The sequence below is a fragment of the Myotis nattereri genome (assembly GCF_964212035.1).
Source record: "Myotis nattereri genome assembly, chromosome: 1".
Lineage (NCBI taxonomy): Eukaryota > Metazoa > Chordata > Mammalia > Chiroptera > Vespertilionidae > Myotis > Myotis nattereri.
In genome coordinates, this window is record NC_138075.1 from 187,659,063 (window position 1) to 187,683,663 (window position 24,601).

Consider the following 24,601-nt stretch of genomic DNA (forward strand, 5'->3'; position numbering starts at 1 on the left):
CTCACACAAGCACAGAGAGTCCCAAACAAGATGAACCTTAAAAGGCCCACACTAAGACATGTCATAATTACAATGGTAACGTTAACAACAAAGAGAAAATTTTAAAGGCTGCAAGAGAGAGACAGAGAGTTACCTACAAAGGAGCTCCCATTAGGTTATCAAATGATTTCTCAACAGAAACACATCAGGCCAGAAGGGAATGGAATGAAGTATACAAAGTGATGCATAGCAAGGGACTGAATTCAAGAATACTCTATTCACCAAGACTATCATTAAAAACGTAAGGGGAAATCAGGAGCTTCATAGATTAAAAAAAAAAGGGGGGGTAGCTAAGGGAGTTTATGACTACCAAGCCAACAATGCAAGAAATGCTGAAGGGACTGTTGTAAAAAGAAGAAATAGATAGGAAAGAAGGAACACAGGCATAAAGAATAGAAATGGCTATAAACAAACACCTAACAATAATAACCTTAAGCGTAAATGGACTAAATACTCCAATAAAAAGACATCGAGTGGCTGAATGGATAAGAAAACATGACCCTTACATATGCTGTCTACAAGGGACCCACCTAAGAACAATGGACTCACACAGACTAAATGTGAACGAATGGAAAAATATCTTCCAGGCAAATGGAAATGAAAAAAAAAGCGGGGGTAGCAATACTGATATATGACAAAATAGACATCAAAGTGAAGGTCATAACAAGAGATAAGGAAGACTATTTCATAACACTAAAGGTATCGATACAACAAGAGATTATTACCCTGGTAAACATATATGCACCCAATAGGGGAGCACCCAAATACACAAAAAAACTTCTAGAAGATATCAAGGGAGAGATCTACAGCAAAACAATCATAGATGAGACTTTAATAACCCCATTGACATCACTGGATAAATCATCTAAACAAAAAATAAGCAAAGAAACAGCAATCCTAAATGACTCACTAGATCAGATGGACTTAATCAGCATCTTGAGAACATTTCACTCCAAAGCTACAGAATATACATTCTTTTCAAGTACACACAGGACATTTTTAAAGATAGACCACATATTTGGACATAGGCAAAGTCTCTTAAAATTCAAGAAGACTGAAATCATACCAAGCATCTTCAAAAATCACAATGGCATAATAGATATCAACTACAATAAAAACAATCAAAAAATTCAACCATTTGAAGGCTAAATAGCATGTTATTAAACAATGATTGGGTAACCAAAGAGATCAAAGTATATATAAACATCCTGGAAACAAATGACAGTGAAAACACACCAATCGAAACTATGGGACACAGTGAAAGCAGTCCTGAAAGGGAAGTTTATAGCCCTACAGGTCTACCTCAAAAAACAAGAAAAACTGGTAATGAATTATCTAACTCTACAACTTAAAGGATTAGAAAGACAGCAACAAGAAATGCCCAGAGTGAGCACAAGAAAGTAAATAAGAAAAATCAGAGCAGAAATAAATGACATAGAGACAAAAAAAAATGCAAAAGATCAATGAAACCAACAGCTGATTCTTTGAAAGAATTAACAAGATTGAAGTACCTCTAGTCAGGCATACTGAGAAACAAAGAGAGAGAACCCAAATAAACAAAATCAGAAATGAAAGAGGTGAAATAACAACAGACCCCACAGAAATACAAAGTATTGTAAAAAGATACTATGAACAACTCAATTCCAACAAAGTGGTCAACCTAGAAGAAATGGACACATTCCTAGAAAAATACCACCTTCTAAAACTCAATCAGGAAGAATAAAAAAATCTGGATACGCTGATAATTATGGAGGAAATTGAAGCAGTGATCAAAAATCTTCCAGCAAACAAAGCCCTGGCTTCAGAGGGAGTTCTACCAAACATTAAAAAAAGAAATAAAACCTATCCTCCTCAGACTATTCCAAATAATTCAAGAGGAAGGAACATTTCTAAGCTCCTTCTATGAAGCCAGCATTACCCTAATCCCAAAACCAGATAAAGACACTATAAAGAAAGAGAATTACAGGCCAATATCTCTGATGAACATAGATGCCAAAATCCTCAACAAAATACTAGCAAATCGGATCCAGCATTACATTAGAAAGATCATCACCATGACCAAGTGGGATTTATTCCAGGGATGCAAGGATGGTACAATATCCACAAATCAATAAACATGATATATCATATAAACAAATTGAGAGACAAAAATCGCATAATCCTATCAATAGATGCAAATAAAGCATTTGACAAAATCAAACACCCTTTCTTGATAAAAACTCTAAGCAAAGTGGAAATAGAGGGATCATACATCAACATAATAAAAGCCTATATGACAAACCTACAGTCAACATCATACTCAATAGGTAAAAACTAAAACCATTACCCTTAAGAACAGGAACAAGACATTTACTGGAAGTGCTAGCCATAGTGATCAGTCAAGGAGAAGAAATAAAAGGCATCCAAATTGGAAAACAAAAAATAAAACTGTCATTATTTGCAGATGACATGATATTGTACATGGAAAACCCTAAAGACTCCATCAAAAATGTACTAGATTTAATAAATGAATTTGGCAACCTATCAGTATACAAAATTAACACCCAGAAGTCTATACTTTTTCATACACCAATAATGAACTCACAGAAAGAGAAACATCAACAAAACAAAACAATCCCATTTACCATTGCAACAAAAAACATTAAGTTACCTAGAAATAAACTTAACTAAGGAAGTAAAAGACCTGTACTCAGAAAACTACAGCACATTGAAAAAAGAGAGAGGAATACATAAACAAATAGAAGAATATACCATGTTCATGGATTGGTAGAATCAACATCATTAAAACTACCCAAACCAATCTATAGATTTAATGAAATCCCTATTAAAATACCAAGTTTTTTCACACACCTAGAAAAAATCTCTCCAAAAATTCAGATGGAACAAAAAAAAGACCCTGAATAGCCACAGCAATCCTGAGAAAGAACAAAGTTGGAGGGATCACAATACCAGACATCAAGCTATATTACAAAGCCACTGTTCTCAAAACTGCTTGGTACTGGCACAAAAACAGATATATAGACCAATGGAACAGAACAGAGAACCCATAAGTTGACCCAAGTCATTATACTCAATTAGCATTTGAGAAAGGAAGCAAGAGCGTACAATACAGGGTGTTGGGAAAACTGGACAGATACATGCAATAAAATGAAACTAGACCAGTAACTTAAACCATACACAGAAATACACTCACAATGGATTAAGGACTTAAAGGTAACCATAAAAATCTTAGAAGCATCCATAGGCAGCAAAACAGCAGAAATTGGTCTTAGCAATATCTTTACTGATACAGCTGCTAGAGCAATGGAAACTAAGGAGAAAATAAACAAATGAGATGACATCAAAATAAAAAGCTTCTGCACAGCAAAAGAAACAATCAACAAAACAACAAGAAAGACCACTGCATGGGAGAACATATTTGCCATTGTTATATACAATAAGGGCCTAATCTCCAAAATTTATAGGGAACTCATACATCTTAACAAAAGAAATATAAACAATCAAATCAAAAAATGGGTGAAGGACTTAAGTAGGCATCTTGTGAAAGTGGGCATACAGAAGACAAAGAGACATATGAAAAGATGCTCAAAGTCACTAATTATCTAAGAGATGCAAATCAAAACGACAATGAGATACCATCTCACACCTGTCAGAATGGCTATCATCAACAAATGGACAAACGACAAATGCTGGCAAGGATGTGGAGAAAAAGGAACCCTCGTACACTGCTGGAAGTAATGCAGACTGATGCAGCCACTGTGGATAACAGTATGGAGTTCCCTCAAAAAACTAAAAATTGAACTCCCATTTGACCTAGTAATCCCACTTCTAGGAATATATCCCAAGAAATCAGAAACACCAACCAGAAAGGACATATGCACTCTATGTTCACAGCAGCACAATTTACCATAGCTAAGATTTGGAAACAGCCTAAGTGCTCATCAGCAGATGAGTGGATTAAAAAACTGTGGTACATCTACAGGATGGAATACTATGGTGCAGTAAAAAAGAAGGATTTTTACCATTTGCAACATCATGGATGGAACTGGAGAGCACTATTCCAAGCGAAATAAGCCAGTCATAGAAAAATAAATATCACATGATCTCACTCATTTGTGGAATATAATAAATAACATAAGCTGATGAACAAAAGTAGATCCAGAGACAGGGAAGCACCAAACAGACCATCAAACTACAGAGGGAAGGCAATGGGGAAGGGTGTAAGAGATCATCCAAAGGACTTGTATGCATGGATATAAGCATAACCAATGCACACAGACACTAGGGGGTTGAGGGCTTGTGGGGGAGGGAGTGGCTGAGGAGAAGTCAATGGGGAAAAAAAGAGACATATGTAATATTTTAAGCAATAAAGAATTACAAAAACAAGATTATAGGGGAAATAAATATTGGAGTTATAAAAGCATTAATATTTATACATACTTATATATAAATATCATTAATAATAAAAGTGTAATATGCTAAGTAGACTGGACAGCAAAATAGCAGACGACCTTCCAGGACCATGCTATGACACCCACTGGTGCCAGGCCAGCCAAGGCAGGTGGGATGCGATTGGTCGGGGACCCAGTCATTGCCTAATGATCACCCTGCAGAGGGAGGCCCAGGCCACCGGCTGGCGGGCTGTGGCAGGTGGGTGGGGCCTCCCATGTAAGGGAAGCCCAGGTCCCGGGTGCCAGCGGCCATAGGGAAACCCAGGTCCCAGGTGTAAGAGGGAAGCCGGTGCCAGCAGCAGGGGAAGGAAGGCCTACACTTGCACAAATTTTGTGCATCGGGCCTCTAGTATATATAAAGATTGTTATATAGAGACTAGAAGCCCAGTGCAAGAAAATTCATGCACTGGAGGGGGGGGGTCACTCAGCCCGTTCTGCCCCCTCTCACAGTCTGGGAGCCCTCAGGGGTAGGAGGCAACCTGGCAATCAGGGGAAGGTGATGCCCCATCACACCTCTGCTGCTGCCACTGCCAGCAGCACAAGCCTCAGCCGGCCTTGGTTACCTGAGCCTTGGGCAACCCTGGGCTCCTGGGCAGCTGCCATCCGAGGCTTGCCTGCACCTTGGGCCAACCCTGGGTGGCTGGGGGTCTGAGGGAACCAGGGGTCTCTGGAAGCAGGCATGTGGAGTGACTGGGCCAGCCTGGGGCCTTGCTGCATGCTTGCCACCCAGCGGGCTGAGGGTACTGAGTGCCACCATCTTGTGGCTGTGGGCACTGCCATCTTTGGCAGTCAATTAGTATATTCCCTTCTTATTGGCTGTGAGCACCGTCATCTTTGAGGGTGGGGCAGTCAATTAGCATATTCCATCCTTATTGGCTGTGGGTGTCACCATCTTTGAGGGCAGGGCAGTCAATTAGCATGTGTCCTCCTTATTGGCTGTGGGCGCTGCCATCTTTGTGACAGCATGAGGGTCAATTAGCATATTCCCTCTTTATTAGATAGGATTTTATAGACAAATATATATAAAAACCCTGGGTCGTAACGACCGGTCACAGCTGAGGCTTGACCAACCAGAAATCAGTCCTGCAGTCAGCGCTGGTTGCCGTGTCAACCCAGCACTAACTGATTCGCTGCAGGCATGGTGCCCCAGCACTGACTGCTGAGGGGGCTGCAAATCAGGGCCAGAGAGAGGCCTGAAGAGAGAAGCAAGAACTGATCCATAAAAGAGAAACAAGGTAATTAGCTGTACCTCCGCTACCCTTCCCATTGGCTAATCAGGGCGATATGCAAATTAACTGCCAGCCAAGATGGCAGCCGGCAGCCAGGCAGCTTGAAGCGAACGTGAGGCTTGCTTGCTTCAGTGACGGAGGACTCCAACGTTCCCCACCTGCCGCTGCCGGCCTCTGAGCTTGCAGTTTGAAACATTGTTACAAATATAGAAGCTAAACAAAACCCCAGAAACCTGCTTTCAGTCAGCCGGGATCTCAGAGCTGGAGTTGAAATAGTGTTTCGATTATAGAACCCAAACAAACCAAATACCTGCTTTCAGCAGCGGTGGCCTAAGAGCTGGAGCCAAACCTCAGAGCTAAAGCTGGCCCAGAATAAAAAAAAAAAAAAAAGAAAAGAAAGGAGTGGTTGGGCGCTTCAGTCACCCGCCACCCTGAAAACAGCCCTCAGCACCTCACCCAGACTGGCCAGGCACCCCAGTGGGGACCCCCACCCTGATCCAGGACACCCTTCAGGGCAAACCAGCCAGCCCCCATCCATGTACCAGGCCTCTATCCTATATAGTAAAAGGGTAATATGCCTCCCAGCACCAGGATCAGCAGAGCCTCAAGGCCTCACTGCCCTGGTGTCAAGCAGAGCCGAGAGGCCTCCCAGCACCGGGATCAGAGGAGCCGGGAGTCTTCCCGGCACCGGGATCAGCATGACAGGGGGCAGCAGCCAAACCCCCTGATCACCCTGCAGCTCTGTGTGTGAGAGGGTGCGGTGCCCCAACCCCGCCCCCCCAGGCCCTGCTCTGTGTGTGATGGGGTAGAGCCATAACCTCCCCATTGGCCCTGCCCTGAGTGTGACAGTGGCGGTACCCCAAATCCCCTATCGGCCCTACTCTGTAAGTGACAGGGGGCAGTGCTCCAATCCCATGATTGGCCCTGCTCTGTGCGTGACAGGGGGTGGCACTGCAACTCCCCATCGACCCTGCCTTGAGTGTGACAGGGGGCGGTGCCCCAACCCCCCAATTGGCCCTACCCTGAGCGTGACTGAGGGTGGCATCCCAACCTCCCTGTCTGCCCTGCTCTGTGCATGACAGGGGGTGGCGCCCCAACTCCCCAATCAGCCCTGCTCTGAGCCCGACCAGGGGCTGCACCTAGGGATTGGGCCTGCCCTCTGCCACCCAGTAGCGGGCCTAAGCCAGCAGGTTGTTATCTCCAGAGGAGTCCCAGACTGCAATAGGGCACAGGCTGGGCTGAGGGACCCCCTCCCCCCTGAGTGCACATATTTTTGTGCACCGGGCCTCTAGTATATATATAAAGAGCCAGAGTCAGTAACATACAAAACGACTGAAGGCTCAACCAGTCACCTGCCCCAAGCCCATAGGGGGCTGGTGAGCTGTGGTGGAGCGCAAGCAGTGGGCAGCTGCACTGGGCCAGCCCCTCCCCTTCCGCCTCCATCAGCGCACAGTGCCTGTGCCAGGCAGAGGCAGGAGAGGCGCATCCCGCACCCCACCAGGTTCTCAGACCCCCGCGCCAGCATCGAGGGCATGGATGCCAGTGCTTTGTTATCCGCCACATCTCTGTGGCCCCGGCACTGCCTGGGCAGAAGTTTTGCACACATGACCTATCGGGCCCAGGGCCAGTTTCTCTGTCTACTCTTGCTACCTGCTGCCCATCTGCCACTCAGACACCTAAGTCAGGGACTCGTTCTTGGGCAGGCCCAGATGTTCCTTCCCACCCCCAAGGGTCCAGCAGCCTTGGCTGTGCCTGTGCTCTGGGAGGGTGGCTCCGGGCTAGGGACCCACAGCCCTTCCTCTGCAACCTCCCACCCAGCAGTGGGGGAGGGGGCAGCCTCCCTCCTTTCCAGTTCCATCCCAGCGCAAAGGCTGGGGCAGTCTCCACCCCCAACACCCTCCAAATCCCTGGAAGAAGTGCCTGCCCGCCCAGCCGGGACTGGCACCTCAGGCTCCCCACCCTCATGAGCCTGCACCCAGCCTCGCCAGGGGCTGCCACTCCCCTCAGCCATCAGCCCTTCAGCATGTGAGGAGAGGAGAGGAGGATGGAAGCTGTCAGTGCGAATCTGTCGGGTTCAGCCGGCCTGCCTGAAAGCTCTCCCCGCGTGCCTCCCTGCTCCGCCTCTGCAGAGGGGACACCGACCCTGAAGTGCGTTCGTCAGGGTTGCTGACATCTTGGTAAGGTCTACCCAAGGCCTCAGGTGGTAGATGCCCCACAGACGCCATGACAAATAGGTCATGGAGGGTCAAAACACTGCCTCTGGTTGAAGCAGGTGCTGTGGGAGCAAAGGGACCAAAAAAAAAAATGGTTATGTCCAACAGCCATCTAACGCCACACGTGGTATGCAAATTAGTCATTGTTAGAGCCGAATTTAGTACTGGTTTGCTCCATTTTAAGCAAATCCCCAAATAGACTTACCATGTTGATAATTCACTTTACTACAGAAAGAATGCACAAAGATTCTTGAAATATACAAAATATTTTGCACCTCATAGTACAAAATGTTAAACATCATTAAAAATAATCTCTATGAGTAAAGGGAGTTGATATTAGCAAAATCTAATATACCCAATTCAAAATGTCATTCAGAACTGCATCTACTATGTAAAATCAAAGTATGGGATTTAGGGTTTGGAAAAAGCAACTTTGCTCTACTTGCTCATCCCCTCAGCATTATGCTTTGCACAAAAGTCTCAATAAAGAGATGGAGCAGAAGGAAAAGTAATGCCTCATGGCACTGAAATTTATCAGTTTCTTAAACAAATATTTATAAAAGTTGTATTAACTTCGTACCTGTATTATAGAAACACAATACAGCCCTGTCCCTATCTTCAAAGGGCTTAAAGTCTCTGTGAGTTTCCGGTAAGGTAAACCTGTAAACAACCAAAGAAGGAGCAGGTTCCAATACAATTCTTATTATAAAAATAACTGAGTAAAAAACTGTCCTCACTCTCCCTCTAGAACAAGAATAAAAAGGAGCAAATAAATATAATGAATGAATCTGGACACCTCTGGGGACCCCCACCCTCAGGGACTAACACTGTTTTTGTGAGGCCTAACATTTACTGAACCTGAAGGACTAATTTTAAGAGAGGGGGGTTAAACAAGGTTCAAAAATGACTTTATTTAGAATAAGAAAATAAATTACAAATAACTGTAGGCTTGGGGAATCTGTCCCTTTCTCTTTTAAATCATTTCAGGCAGGTTATCGAAAATGCTGCTGATTGCAACTTGCTTGCTCTCTCCCCCAGAACAAATCCAGCCCTCACAGGGACTCTGAAGCTTCCTTAGCTTTACCATAAAAATTTAAAAAAAAACACAATAACAAACATTTCAATGACACTCCTTTCTGGACAAAATTCATTATTTTTAATTTTATAAAAGTAGTAAACACATAGTTCATAATGTATCTTTTTTTTCCTAATAGGTGTATAGTGTAGTAGTATATAATTGTTGTTTTTATTCTATTGTTGACACTATTATAGATGTCTCCCATTTCCCCCCCTTTCCCCTCCTCCATCCAGCCCCCCCACCTCTTGCCATCACCACAATTTTGTCTATGACCATCCCCCTCCCCTCTGATCTGTCAGTCACTTCCATCCTGTATAATAAAAGGCTAATATGCAAATCGACCAAATGGTGTAACAACCAGTTGCTATGACACACATTGATCACCAGGGGGCAGATGCTCAATGCAGGAGCTGCCCCCTGGTGGTCAGTGCACTCCCACAGGGGGAATGCCACTCAGCCAGAAGCCCTGAGCTGGGCTCACAGCTGGCAAGCACAGCACGGTGGCGGGAGCCTCTCCTGCCTCCATAGCAGAGCTATGGATGTCTGATTGCTGGGTTAGGTTCACATCCCCCTGAGGACTCCTGGACTGCAAGAGGGCACAGGCCAGGCTGAGCGACCCCAGCCACATGCATGTTGGGGGCAACCAGGCAGGCAGGTAGACATGGTTATGGGTTATCAGGCAGGCAGGAGAGCAGTTAGGGGCATTAGGCAGGCATTCAGGTGAGTGGGTAGGAGCCAATGGTCCTGGATTGTGAGAGGGAAGTCCAACTGCCAGTTTAGGCCTGATCCCGCAGGGAGAGGGTGCAGGCTGGGTTGAGGGACCCCCCACCCCATGTATGACTTTCATGCATCGGGCCTCTAGTTTATTTATTTATTTATGTATTTATTTATTTATTTATTTATTTGGAAGTGGCTTGAATCAAGACCAAAGTCTCAAAAACAAATTTGCTAAAAATTAACCAGGAATTACAGGTCATAGAAAATAAGCTCTTAATTGAGGCATTCAAGGTAATGGGAAGGAAAAACCAGGCATCAAATGGCAAACAAAGTTGAAAGCTGGTTGGTGAGTGAAGTGGGAGGGTGAGTAGGTCTGTCCAGAATAAGATTAAACAAGTGATCCAAAGACCAAAGTTTCTAAGGTAATTATGCTAATAATTAATCAGAAGTGATAGCTCATAGAGAATAAGCTCTTAGAAGAGATGCCATAGCAAAGGGCATGCAAGGTAACATGAAGAAAACTAGGTATCAACTGCCAAACAATGAAAGTAGAAAGCTGGAGAGCAAGAGTTGGAGTGTGGGTAGGTATGTGGCAAATGAACGTCTAAGCAAATAATCCAAGAACAAAGTTATTAGTGGGTCTGCTAAAATTAATCAGTAATCATAGGTCATAGAAAACAAGGTCTTAGATGAGATATCATAGTAAGCACATGCATTGTAATGTGGGGAAAATGGGGGCATCATATGGAAAAGGAGTAGGTGGTTGGGCTAGTAGGTCTGTGGAAATAAAAAACTAAACAAATAATCCAAAGTAACAAAGAAGCTTAGAAAACATTTTAGGTAAATAATGTTATAAATAGACTCTTTAAACAGTCAGTTTTCCATCCTGACTTTCCACAAGTTACCCATCACAGAATAGCTGATTGATTCTAAGGGCAATCTAACAAAGAAGATCCCTTGATCTAGTTACATTTAAGAGACAATTTTCATCTTGCTGGTGAGCCTTCCTTACCCCCTTTCCCACACATTTGGCAATATTTATATTTAGTTTTTCAAATATTGATAATTTTTTTGGAGACCAGATACACAAATTTAGGTATGGAAAAATACTCGATAGACTGAATTATGGGATAGCTCCTCAGGCTCCCATTCTTTCCAGGAAGCTATCAGGCTGCCTTCTGTCTCTTTCTCTATGTCTATAAGCAACAAAAACATAGTTAAAAAATAAAAATTAAATAAATAGATAGATAGATAAATAAATATTGCCCCAGTGACCTAGGATTCCTTGGGATTTCATCCCATTCAGAAGTGAAAATTTCACCCTGGCCAGTTTAACTCATTGTTTGGAGCAACAGCCTGTGGACTGAAGGGTCACGGGTTCGATTCCCAGTAAAGAGCACATACCTTGGTTGCAAGTTCAATCCCTGGCACTGGTCAGTGCACATACAGGAGGTAACCAGTTGATTTGTCTCTCTCATTTTGATGTTTCTCTCTCTCTTTTTTTCTAAGATGATATAAAAAAACACCACTCCTTTCCTTTGAACTTTCAGTGACTCACATTGCCTACAAAATAAATACATGCAATCCTATATAATAAAAGGCTAATATGCAAATCAACCGATCAGCAGAAATACCAGTCACTATGACGTGCACTGACCACCAGGTGGCAGACGCTCAATGCAGGAGCTTCCCCCTGGTAGTCAGTGCACTCCCACAGGGGGAGTGCTGCTTAGCCAGAAGCCAGGCTCACAGCTGGTGAGTGCAGCGGTAGTGGCAGGAGCCTATCCTGCCTCTGTGGCAGTGCTAAGGATGTCCAACTGCCAGTTAAGGCCCATTCCCCATGTGGAGAGCGGGCCTAAGTTGGCAGTTGGAAATCCCCCGAGGGCTCCTGGACTGCAAGAGGACACAGGCCAGGCTAAGGGACCACCCCCCTCAAGTGCACAAATTTCATGCACCCGGCCTCTAGTAGAATATAAAACACTTTGTGCTCAACACATCTATCATTTGTCCTTTATTTCCAAAACCCCATAAGGTACTGCATATATTATCAGAGTGAATCACTCTGTACTCTTTTTTTTTTTTTAATTAAATCTTTATTGTTCAGATTATTACATTTGTTCCTCTTTTTTTCCCCCATAACTCCCCTCCTCCCAGTTCCCGCCCCACCATCCGCCCTCACTCCCCACCCACTGTCCTCATCCATAGGTGCACGATTTTTGTCCAGTCTCTTCCCGCATCTCCCACACCCCTTTCCCCCCCAAGAATAGTCAGTCCATTCCCTTTCTATGTCCCTGATTCTATTATAATCAACAGTTCATTCTGTTCATCGGATTATTTATTCACTTGATTCTTAGATTCACTTGTTGATAGATGCATATTTGTTGTTCATAATTTGTATCTTTACCTTTTTCTTCCTCTTCCTCTTCTTAAAGGATACCTTTTAGCATTTCATATAATCCTGGTTTGGTGGTGATGAACTCCTTTAGCTTTTCCTTATCTGTGAAGCTCTTTATCTGACCTTCAATTCTGAATGATAGCTTTGCTGGATAAAGTAATCTTGGTTGTAGGTTCTTGGTATTCATCACTTTGAATATTTCTTGCCACTCCCTTCTGGCCTGCAAAGTTTCTGTTGAGAAATCAGCTGACAGTCGTATGGACATTCCCTTGTAGGTAACTGAGTTTCTTTCTCTTGCTGTTTTTAAGATTCTCTCTTTATCTTTTGCTCTTGGCATTTTAATTATGATGTGTCTTGGTGTGGTCCTCTTTGGATTCCTTTTGTTTGGGGTTCTCCGCGCTTCTTGGACCTGTAAGTCCATTTCTTTCACCAGGTGAGGGAAGTTTTCTGTCATTATTTCTTCAAATAGGTTTTCAATATCTTGCTCTCTCTCATCTTCTGGCACCCCTATAATTCTGATGTTGGTACGCCTGAAGCTGTCCCAGAGGCTCCTTACACTATCCTCGCATTTTTGGATTCTTTTTTCATTTTGCTTTTCCGGTTGGGTGTTTTTTGCTTCCTCGCATTTCAAATCATTGACTTGATTCTTGCGCTCCTCTGTTCTGCTGTCAGGAGTCTGTATAATATTCTTTATTTCAGTCAGTGTATGCTTAATTTCTAGTTGGTTCCCCAATATAACATCGAGGGTCTCATTAGTTTTCTTGTAGATCTCATTAAGTTTATTGGCGGCTTCTAAACAGTTCTTGAGAGACCTTAAAAGTGTGGTTCTGAACTCTAGATCTTCCATTGACAATTTTGTCCTGTTTCTTTGTCTCCGCATTTTGTTATGCTTCCTTGGTGCACCCCCTAGTGGTCTTTGTTCGCAGTCTTATAAATCTTGATTGTTGTAGCTAATTCCAGGGAGGGTTTGACCTCCAGGCCAAGTGGCTATGAGAATCAGCTGTGTCCGCAGTGAGAGAACTTCTGTCCTCTAGGGAGGTGCTAATCTGGCGTTTGCCTGAGGCTATCCGGCAAATGCCTGTGTGCAGGGCTTGGGCGGGGCGGGTCGCACAGGATCAACAGGGTGGGCCAGAGAGAGCAGTTATGGCCGCTCTCAGTCCTGTCCCCAGGGGCTCTGCCTCTCTGAGTCCCAGCACCCGCTGCAAAGCTTGGAGAGAAAGCTGCACTCGCTCTGACTGAAACCAGACAGTCGCGCTTCTCCCTTTTGAGTCTGGGTCCCTAAAGACTCGCCCGGATCTGGAGCTCAGAGTCTGCGACTCCCTCCCGATTGAAAACGCCAACCGCGCCCTCCGCCGCCAGCCCGCTCCGCGCACTCCGCACCTCAGAATTTGACTTCAGCACTGCGCCTCCTCTGAGTGTCCGTATGCGTTTCTCTTTCCTCCTAGTTGTAGGACTTCCACTCAGCCAGCTTTCCAGTGGTTTTGGGTGATGTCCGTTCCCTCTTTTAGTTTCACTTTTGAAGTAGTTGTTCAAAGCAGCAAACTCAGGCGTTAACCTATGCCGCCATCTTGGTTCTCCACTCTGTACTCTTAAGAGAGAATGTTTTTTCACCTCCATGATTTTGAACATGGTGTTGTTAGAATCTTGATTCACTCCCACATTTGTTTACTGGACAAAACAACTCTACACTAACATCACCTCTTATGTAATTTTTTCTCTCATTTCCTCAAACAGACTTCCTTTTAAAAGTCACAAACATTCATATGATCCCATGAGCACAGTAATCCTATGTAGAAAATATTCCCTTCTTTATTGGCTTATTCTGTCTATTTCTAACAATGGAACTCAGGATTCATTGTTTTTATTAATCTCCTTTTTAGGTCACACCCATACCAAACCTTTATTCACTCATGGTGGTGTCATTGTTCACATGGAGGCCAAAGGACCAGCTATTATATTGGACTTGAACCCAATGTCAACTACAGATTTGTTGAATGCATTGAAGACTGTCATTAATGACCCCTCATGACTATAAATTTTTTTTACTAGGTAGTAATCCTATATAATAAAAGCCTAATATGCAAATTGTCCCCTTGAACAGGAGTTTAACCAGGAGTTTGTCCGGGGGTGGGGCCAGAGGCAGCAGCGGCAAGTGGCCAGGGGAAGGGACGCCTTGCCCCCACAGCCGGCAATGGTGGTGGTGGCAGGCAGTCGCTAGGGACCCTACCTGTGCACAAATTTTGTGCACTGGGCCTCTAGTTATATATAGTTGCTCTTTTCAACAGTGATTACGACTTTTGTCCCATTATAAAGAAGCTAACTTTGAAATAATAAAAATGATAATCAATTTGAAATTCACTTTACCATTCAACCAGACAGTTATTTCAAATTTGCATTCTAACCCTATAGATTTAATGGGTAACCAATTAGTACAACAATTTTCTATGCAAAACAATTTTAAGGTTACAAACAGCTTTTAGTAGGAAGCACAAACTTTTTAAAGTGTGACTAAATCCACAGAAAGACTAATAAACATGACAGCAATACCAGAAAATATTTCAATTCAATTCTTAAAATTTATGAAACTCTAAAAATATTTTGTTAAAAAATGTTTTAATGAGTATCATTATTTTAATAGAGTATATAGTGAGATATAATCTACTTAGCATAAAATTCATCTTTTTAAAGTATAAAATTCCAATATATTCAGTGTCATTACATAGAGTTATGAAACTCTCACTATATCATCTTAATGTAATTTCAGAACATTCCTAGCACCTCCAGAAGAAATTTCATACCCCTTAAAATTCACCCTCCATGCTCCTTCATTCCCCTAGGCAAAATAGATTGATAGATCAGATAGATAGACAGACAGATAAACTGGGAATAGACATTTTTCAAAAGTGTATGTAATAAAATACCAGAATTGACTATATATCTACCCATAAACCAATACTCAGGAAATTTGAAAAGATGCAATTCATACAGAGTATATTGTCTGGCCATACTGAAAGTTAGTTAGAAATCACCAAAAAGATTTCTTTATTTCTAAATTTGGAAATGAGAAAATGTTTTGCTAAATAACTCAGAGTCAAGGAAGACATCATAATGGAAATTTTAATACATCTAACTGGTGATAATGGAAAGTAAATGTATCAAGGTTTGTGAAATGCAGGTAAAGCTGTACTTTGAAGGAAATTTATAGTTTAAAATGCACATGTATTTAAAAAGTAAAAAGTCTAATACATAGTGTCAAAGCTTGCATTTCAAGATCTTAGAAAAACAATAGCAATTTAAACCAAAGTAGAAGGAATGACTATTAGGAGAGAAATTAATTAATAAAATACAAACATACAAAGAAGATGATCAATGAGTCAAAAAAGTGGCTCTAAATAGACCAAAAGAATTAATTAATTAATTAATTAATTAATTAACTCCTGGCAAGTTGGATCAAGAAAGAAATAGAGAGGTACAAATTACCAGTATAAGAAATAACAGTCATACAAAGTCATCAGACATTAAAATTTTTCTTAACAATGTATTAGGTGTAAATATATAAACAAAATCCTATATACTGAAAATGTTAGTATAAAATCCAAATTATACAAAGTGACACCAGAAGAAGTAGAAATATAAATTTTGAATTGCCTAATAAATACCCATTAAAGACATTGAACCTATGTTAAAAACTATTGAATACTGCAATTGAGTCCTCGTTAAAACTACTAGAACTACCAACAAAGAAAACTCCAAATGCCTTCACCAGTGAAAATTTACAAATGCTGAAGGCAGAAACACCATCAATCTTGCACAAACTCTTCTAGATAATGTGGACAAAAAAAGGGGCCACATAGTAAACTTGACCAGCCCAGAGTAGACCTGCATGATGGACTTACAAATTCAGAGACTGAAAACAATCACATAGGATGGTCTGAAATTAAAGCATTCTAACTAAAAGCCAGTCATGGCAGGAGGTCATGGCCTAGGCCATTCCCTTCCTTGAGAAAGGTTGATCTTCACCTAATTGAGCCTGTCTATTGTCTTTTTGCATCTACAATAGCATGCATTTGGAATGCCAGAGTAATTTCCTTTTTCCAGACCACTCAGGGTACTATCACTACTACAGAGGAGAGACACCAGAACCTCTCTTTGTTATTTTCATCATGTTAATTGTTAACTGTTAACTATCCTCTACCACCAATGCAAAAGAAGTATGTGTCTATTCTTTTATTTGTTTTGGAGAAGGAGGATGGGAGAGACAGAGAGAAACATCAATGGGAGAGGGATACATTGACCAGCTGCCTCCTGCATGTGCCCCAACCAGGGATAGAACGTGCAACCCGGGCATGTGCCCTGACTGGGAATAGAACCTGTGACCCTTCAGTGCATAGGATAATGCTCCAACCAACTGAGACACAGTGTCCATGGCTCCTTTTATGTTTTATGCAATCCCAGAGAATCCCCCCATTTGCTTTCTCCTGCCTTCCTAATCTACCACCAATGAATTTCATGGAACCCCTTACATCTCCTTGGTAGATTTTAATATATATAATGAGAGACGCGGTGCAGAATGCGTGCACGGGTGGGGTCTTTCTGCCTGACTGGCAATTGGGGTCTATCGGAGCCATCTTGCCCAGTCTGGGGGGAGGGACCATGGGCGGTTGGCCAACTGGCTGGGAGAAGGGACTGCAGGAGTTTGGCCAGCCACAGGAGGTTGGCTTTGATAGCACACTGACCATGAGGGGGTAGCTCCTGAATTGAGCATCTGACCCCTGGTGGTCAGTGCACATCATAGCAACCAGTCGACTGGACATTCAGTTGACTGGTTGTAATGGTCACTTAGGCTTTTATATATATATAGATTAGGTGCAGAAGCCCTGGCTTGTGTGGTTACATGGTTAGAGTGTCAGCCTGCCCAAAGGTCCTGGATCGACTTGTGGTCAAGGGCACGTACCTCGGTTGTAGGATTAAACCCCACCAGTGGGGGCACATGTGGGAGGCAACCAGTTGATGTGTCTCTCTCACATCGATGTTTCTCTCTCTGTCTCTTTCTCTTTCCCTCCCCCTCCACCACCTCTCTCTCTCTCTCTCTCTCTCTCTCTCTCTCTCTCTCTCTCAAAAGCAACAGAAAAAATTTCTGTGGGTAAGGATTAACAAAAAATAAAAATAAGGTGCAAACCTGACATTCTCTGGCACATCTTCTAAATCCATTCAGATTTTGCACAACTAACAACATATACTCAAAGGTGAAATTTTGAGAGCCTTTCCTCTTATTAGGAACAAGACAAGAATGCCCACTTATGCCATTTCTTTTTTTTTAATTGTTCATTTATGTTACCATACAATTGGTTTATTATTGTTATTTTTAAAGATGAAGTTATCCATGGTTCCATCACTCATAATGTATTCTTTCTTATCTCTTTTCTTTGTATCTTGAGTATGTAATTTTCTCTTCCCCTACATGTAAATAATATTCTATAAACTCTTCTTAAACATAATGTTTAAATGGCTGCGTAATATAGCATCATATAGATACCATACTTTATAATTTATTTAACAAATTTCTACTCTTATAATGCTCAGATGATCATTTTTGACATAAATCTGTGAGTACTGCATATTTTCTTGATGTTACTTTTTAGACAGAATCATTAACTCAAATGGCATAAACATAATTAAGTTTTATAATACAGGGTGGGCAAAAGTAGGTTTACAGTTGTATGCAAAAGAGTTTATTCTTGTATTATTATTAATTATTAGAGGCCTGGTGCACAAACTTTTGCACCAGGAGGGTCCCTCAGCCAGGCCTATGCCCGCTTGCAGTCTGGGACCACTCAGAGGATGTCCACCTGCTAGCTTAGGCCCTCTCCCTGGGGGATCGGGCAAAAGCTGGCAGTCAGACATCCCTCTGGCAGCCCAGCAGCCCTTAGTGATGTCCACTTACCAGCAGGGAGCAGACCTAAGCTGCAGTTGGACATTCTTAGCGCTGCTGAGGAGGCAGGAGAGGCTCCCGCCACCACCGCTGTGCTGGCAGCCATCAGCCTGGCTTGTGGCTGAGCAGAGCTCCCCCTGTGGGAGTGCACTGACCACCAGGGGGCAGTTCCTGCATTTAGCATCTTCCCCCTGGTGGTCAGTGTGTGTCATAGTGACCAGTCATTCCCAGTCTTTCTCCTCTTAGGATCAATTTGCATATTACCCTTTTATTATATAGAATAGAGGCATGGTGCATGGGTGGGGCCGACTGGTTTGGCCTGAAGGGTGTCCTGGATCAGGGTGGGGGTCTGCTGGGGTGCCTGACCAGCCTGGGTGAGGGGCTGACGGCTGTTTTCAGACTAACCAAACTCCCTGGTGACCGAAGCTCCAGCTTTTCCTTTTTGTTTTTATTTGCTCCAGCTCCATGGCCATGGAGACTGGAAGCAGGTATCTGGGGTTTATTTACCTTCTATAATTGAAACTTTGTTGCCTTGAGAGGAGGCAGCAGCTGGCCGGAAAGCTTGGCTTCTTCCATCATTAGGGAAACCAAGCCTCCTGCTTGCTCCAGCTCCGTGGCTGCTGGCCGCCATCTTGGTTGGGTTAATTTGCATATAGTCGCTCTGATTGGCTGGTGGGCATGGCTTAAGGCATAGCGAAGGTAAGGTCAATTTGCATGTTAGTCTATTATTAGGTAAGATTGTATTATTTTCAATATGAACAACAGTACACCCACTTTTGACCCACTCTCTATATACCACTTATTTCCCACAAAAAATATATGAAAAATGAGCAAGACTAATGAAAATTAAGGAAATACAAATAATGAAATAACATTTAAACCCATAATATTGGCAAAGATTTAAAAGACTGACAATGCCCAAAGTTAATGAAATGAGGGGATATGTGTTCTTTTATAGATATGTTAATATTTTATTCTCATCCTCTGACTTCCACTTTAGAAACCATCAGCTGGTTCTCTATATCTATGGATCTGTTTCTGTTTTGTCTGTTCATTTGTTTTGTTCTTTTAGATTATATATATAAGTGAAATCATGCAGAATTTGTCTTTTCTACCCGACTTATTTCACTAAGCAATAATATCCTCTAGGTCCATTCATTTTGTCACAAATAGCAATCTTTCATTATTTTGTTAGCAATATATATTTTTTAATTTGTCTTTATTGTTGAGAGTATTACAGAGGTTCTCCTTTTTTCCCCATTGGCCCACTCCACTCTGCCTCTCCAATAGGCCTGACTGCACTATTGTCTGTCCATGGGTTATACATATCATATATAATAAAACCCCAGCGAATAAAACAGTGGAACGACCAGAATGACCAGAGACCAGAACAACCACAGCCCCTTGCCCCAGCCAGCCCCGCCCCCCAGCAAGGATCCCCACCCTGATCGGGGGTATGGCCGGCCTGAAAACCATTCACAGCCCCTCTCCCAGGCTGGCCCCGCTTGCCAGCAGAAACTCCCCACCCCCATTGGGGAAGTGGCCATCCTACAAACCACTCATGGCCTCTCACCCTGGCCAGCCCCACCTCCTAGCGGGGACCCCCACCCCCATCGGGGAAGTGGCCGGTCTGCAAACCACTCATGGCCCCTCACAATGGACAGCCCCACCACCCAGCGAGGACCCCCACCCTGATCCAGGGCCCTCATCAGGGCAGGCTGGCCGGCTCCCACCGGTGCACTGGGTATCTATCCTATATAATAAAAGGGTAATATTCAAATTGACCCTAACGGCGTAATGACCAGAACCACTGCTTGAACAGTCACTATGAGGCACAATGACCACCTCTTAGTTCCTTTCCCTGGCGTGCAGGCTCTCATCGCCTGATGGCAAACGAAGAACCGGGGGTGGGTGGCGGGGAAAGTAGGTGACACCACGCAAAGCCTCCCGCCCCACCAGTCGCCCCACACACAGAGGGCTACCTGCAGCAAGGGCAGGGCTGGCAAGTGGGTGGGAATGGCTGACCTTTCGGCTCCTCCCCGCAGCCAGCAGGCTCCAATCACCCAATGGCGAATGGGGAACTAGGGGTGGGTGGTAGTGGGGGGCAGAGCTGGCTGCAGGCAGCCAGGGAAGATGGCCCTGATCACAGGCCAGGCCTAGGGACCATACCCACTCACGAATTTCATGCACTGGGCCTCTAGTCTATGTATATAAAACCCTAATATGCAAATAGACCAAAAAGCAGATCAACCAAAACAAACAGTCAGTCACTATGATGTGCGCTGACCACCAGGGGGCGCATGCGAAACATGGTGAGCATCGGCAGCAGGTGGCAGAGCGTGGAACATGGCAGGTGTTGGCCACAGCAGGATGGTGGAGCAGGTGAGTGGGAGCACCAGACCAAGGTGGGGCACTGGTCGCTGTCATCAGGGCAAGTCTCTGGTGGTTACTGAAAAGTCCTTGCTCCCAGGCACCATGGTCCCACCCTGGGCTTGCACCTGCTCCTAGTGCCGGCCCGGCTCGCACCCACTGCCAGCACCAGAGCTGCCCTTGCACCCACTGCTGGCGCCCAGCGCTGGCACTGTTCACTCGGCACTGTAAGCGGGTGCGAGTAGTGGCTGCCAGCCCCAATTGCCCCTCAGGGCTTCTCGACCTACCCCTACTCCTGAGGGGTGATCAGGGCCAGCAGCCGCCTCTTGCACCTGCAGCCAGCACTGGAGCAGCTGCTCGCACCCACTGCCCGGCACCCGGCACCAGTCTCGATCTCTCAGCATCATCAGCGGGTGTGAGCAGCAGCTGCTGGCCCCAATATCCCCTGGGGGCTTCTCCACCTCTCCCTGCTCCTGAAGGGCAATCAGAGCAGCAGCCACCACTCACACCTGCTGCTGGCACCGGCCCCAATTGCTCCGCGCCATCAGCAGGTGTGAGCAGGCCAGCTCTCAGTGTGTGGGAGCGGCAGCAGTAAGAGTGGCGCTGCCAGCAGAGAGGGGACCAGTGGCTGTGGTGGGTGGTGCTGGGCAGGGATGCTGAGGATGGGCCGAGACCGACCCCTGTGCCCACTACAGCCTCACAGCCAACAGTTCCTTTCAAGGTACACGAACTCATGCACTGAGCCCCTAGTATGAAAATAAGAGGACTTCTCTTCCCAGCACAGGAACCCTGGGCTGGGGGTCTGGTATGGGCCTGGGGTCTCTGCAGCTGAGATCCCTACTGTAGGAAAAAACACCACACCTGGATGTTGAACTAATCTGTTATGTGCCTCCGCCCCTCATACCAGTCTCAATGTACTCTCATCTTTACTTCTCTAGCTGTAGGACTTCCATTCAGCCAGTTTTCAGGTGGTTCTAAATGATGGTTGCTCTATATTTTAGTTGTAATTTTGATGAGGTTGTGGGAGGCGATGAGTACAGGTATTTACTTATGCCACCATCTTGATACTCTCCCCCCTGTTTTAAGGTACTTTTCATTTCTTGTGTGATTTGCTCTTGATCCATTAGTTGTTTAGTAGCATGTTGTTTAGTCTCCACATACTTGTTTTCATTCCAGTTTTCTTCCTGTAGTTGAGGTCTAGTTTTGCACCATTGTGATTGGAAAAGGTGCTTGATATAATCTCTATCTTCTGAAGTGTTTTGAGGCTGTCTTGTGGCCTAATAAGTGATCTATCCTAGAGAATGTTCTAGGTGCACTTGAAAAAAAATGTGTATTATGCAGTTTTGGGATGAAATGGTCCATAAATATCTATTAAGCCAATATCATCTTATGTGACATTTTAAGCCATTCATTGCTTTTAATTTTCTGTCTGGATGATCTATCCATTGATGTGAGTGTGGTATTAGAATCCCCTACTATTATTGTATTACTTTGGATTTCTCACTTTATGTCCATTAATAATTGCTTTATATATTCAGGTGCTCCTATGTTAGGTGTACAGATATTTACAAATGTTACATTCTGTTCTTAGATTGATCTCTTTATCATTATGTAATATCCCTGCCTTTCTTTATATATATATATTTTTTGTTTTAAAGTCTGCTTTGTCTGATATAAGCATCACTACCACTACCTCAGCTTCCTTTTCATTTCTATTTGCATGGAATATCTTTTTCCATCCCTTCATTTTCTCTCTATATGTGTCTTTGAAGTGCCTCTTATAAGCAGCTTGTAGATAAGACATAATTTTTAATCTTTTCAGCCAACCTATGTCTTTTTTTTTTTTGAAACTTCACATGAGGATATGTTTATTGATTTTAGAGAGAGAGGGAGGTGGAGATGGAGGGGGAGAAGAAAGGGAGAGGGAAAAGGAAAGAGAGAGAGAGGGAGAGGGAGAGGGAGAGGGAGAGGGAGAGGGAGAGGGAGAGGGAGAGGGAAAGGGAGAGACATCTATGTGTGACAGAACATAGATCATCTGTTGCCTCCCATATGGCCCCCAGTTAGGGATCAAACCTGCAACCTTTTCATGCACAGGACAACACTCTAACCAACTGAGGCACCTGGCCAGGGCCACCTAATGTCTTTCTATTGGAGCATTAAATCCATTTTCATTAAAGTAATTGTTGATAAGAATTTACCTATTACCATTTTGTTAATAGTTTTTTGGTGTTCTTATACTTCTCCTCTGTTCCTTTCTTCTTTTCTTGATCTCTTCCCTAGTGGTTTGCTGTTTTTCTTTAGTGTTTGGTGTGTATTTCTTCCTCTTAGTTCTTTATATATCTTTTCTACGGTTTTAGTTTCTGGTCATCATAAGGTTTACGTATATCATTCTATATCTGTAGCAGTCTATTTCAAGCTAATATGCATTTAAATTCAAGAATATTGTATAAGAATTAAATTTTCACTCCCTCTTCCATGTTTTATGTTATTGGTGTCATGTTTTAGATATTTTTGTAATGTGTATTCCCTAATTACTTATTGTATTTTGAGTTGAGTTACATACCATTTTTCCTTTTTACCTTTGTAGTAGCTTTTTAAATGTCTAATATGATGTCTTTATTAATATGTGGCTTTACCTGTAGAGTTTTTATTCCTTTCTCATATTTTCTTATTTCTGGTTATGGCCTTTCCTTTTCTAGTTAGAGGAGACCCTTTAAGTGGAAATAAAACAGAAGACTTGCAAAAAAAAAAAAAGGTCATTGATAGTGCTTATAATCATAAAACAGATATTAAAGCCACTTGTTTACAAATAAGATCATCTATATTTACTTTTTCCACTTTCATCCAAATGGTATGAATGTTAATCAAATGTATTTACTTTGGGCGTGTGGATTATATTTTAACTTTCTAATTGATTTCCCTTTGCACGTAAGCATGAGCCAGGGTAAAGGGATCAGCCATTTGAAAAGAAGCCTGTGTGCCACCAGGATGCCTATGAAGTGGATTTCAGTTCTGCTGCTGCTACAGCTGAGTGGTCACTTCAGCCCTGGGAGTTGTGGAAAGGTGCTGGTGTGGCCCACAGAATACAGCCACTGGATCAACATGAAGACCATCCTGGATGCACTTGTCCAGAGAGGTCATGAAGTGACTGTTCTGACATCTTCAGCTTCAATTCTTGTTGATCCCAATAAGCCATCTGCTATTCAATTTGAGGTTTTTCCTACATCTGTAACAAAAGATGATTTTGAGGGTCTTTTCATGAGGCTGATCTCTAAGTGGTCATATATGCCTAAAGATACATTTTGGACTTATTTTTCACTAATGCAAGATATCTTTTGGGAATATTATGACTGTATTCAAACACTCTGTAAAGATGCTGTTTTGAACAAGAAACTTATGACAAAGCTACAGGAATCAAGGTTTGATGTCGTTCTTGCAGATGCCATTGGACCCTGTGGTGAGCTGGTGGCTGAGCTACTTAACATACCTTTTGTGTACAGTCTCCGCTTCTCTCCTGGCTATACAGTTGAAAAATACAGTGGAGGACTGCCATTCCCTCCATCCTACGTACCTGTTGTCTTGTCTGAATTAAGTGATCAAATGACATTCATGGAGCGAGTAAAAAATACGATGTACGTGCTTTATTTTGACTTCTGGTTCCAAACATATAATCAGAGGAAGTGGGATCAGTTTTATAGTGATGTACTAGGTAAGTCATGTTTTAACTGATAGCTTGAAACCTAAACTTTGCTACTGCCATAGGAGGAGAGTTTGTACAAATATAAAGTCAGAGGAAATATCTTTTATAAGCAAAATGACTAAATCATAATATATAATGGTATTTCAATCTCACAAGTATTATAGAAATGTTTAAATTATTAGGCCATTTTTAACCCTGTGATTCACTGTTAGTACAGATTTCAGGAAGTCAAAAACCACAAATTGAAGCACTGAGAAATTCTAGAAGCCATTATACCAATTCTTTGTCTGTTTGTAATATAATTTATTTTTTATTCTTTTTTTCTGGGTAAAGTGTTTTATTCTTTGTTTTTTTCTTAAATATAATGTCAAAATATTGCCCATCCTACACTTATTGTTAGAGAACTTTTAAGTTCACAGCAATATTGCGTAAGATTTCCCATATAACCCCTGCCCCCACACACGTATAGACTCCCTC

At 43.1% G+C, this 24,601-nt stretch overlaps 1 protein-coding gene across 3 annotated transcripts in view; it reads left to right on the forward strand.

The window, feature by feature from the left end:
• Positions 1–24,601, forward strand: part of LOC308513422 (UDP-glucuronosyltransferase 2B31-like) — a gene marked incomplete at its 5' end in the record, with an annotated part of 90,620 nt that overhangs the window by 10,933 nt on the left and 55,086 nt on the right. Inside the window, one exon of one of the 3 annotated variants that reach the window (XM_081083477.1) lies at positions 23,864–24,133. In XM_081083477.1, coding sequence (XP_080939603.1) covers positions 24,025–24,133 — 109 coding nt within the window. Of the gene's footprint in view, positions 1–23,358; positions 24,134–24,601 lie in introns of those variants that run through there. The other 2 variants (XM_081083474.1, XM_081083478.1) reach the window with 2 other exon arrangements.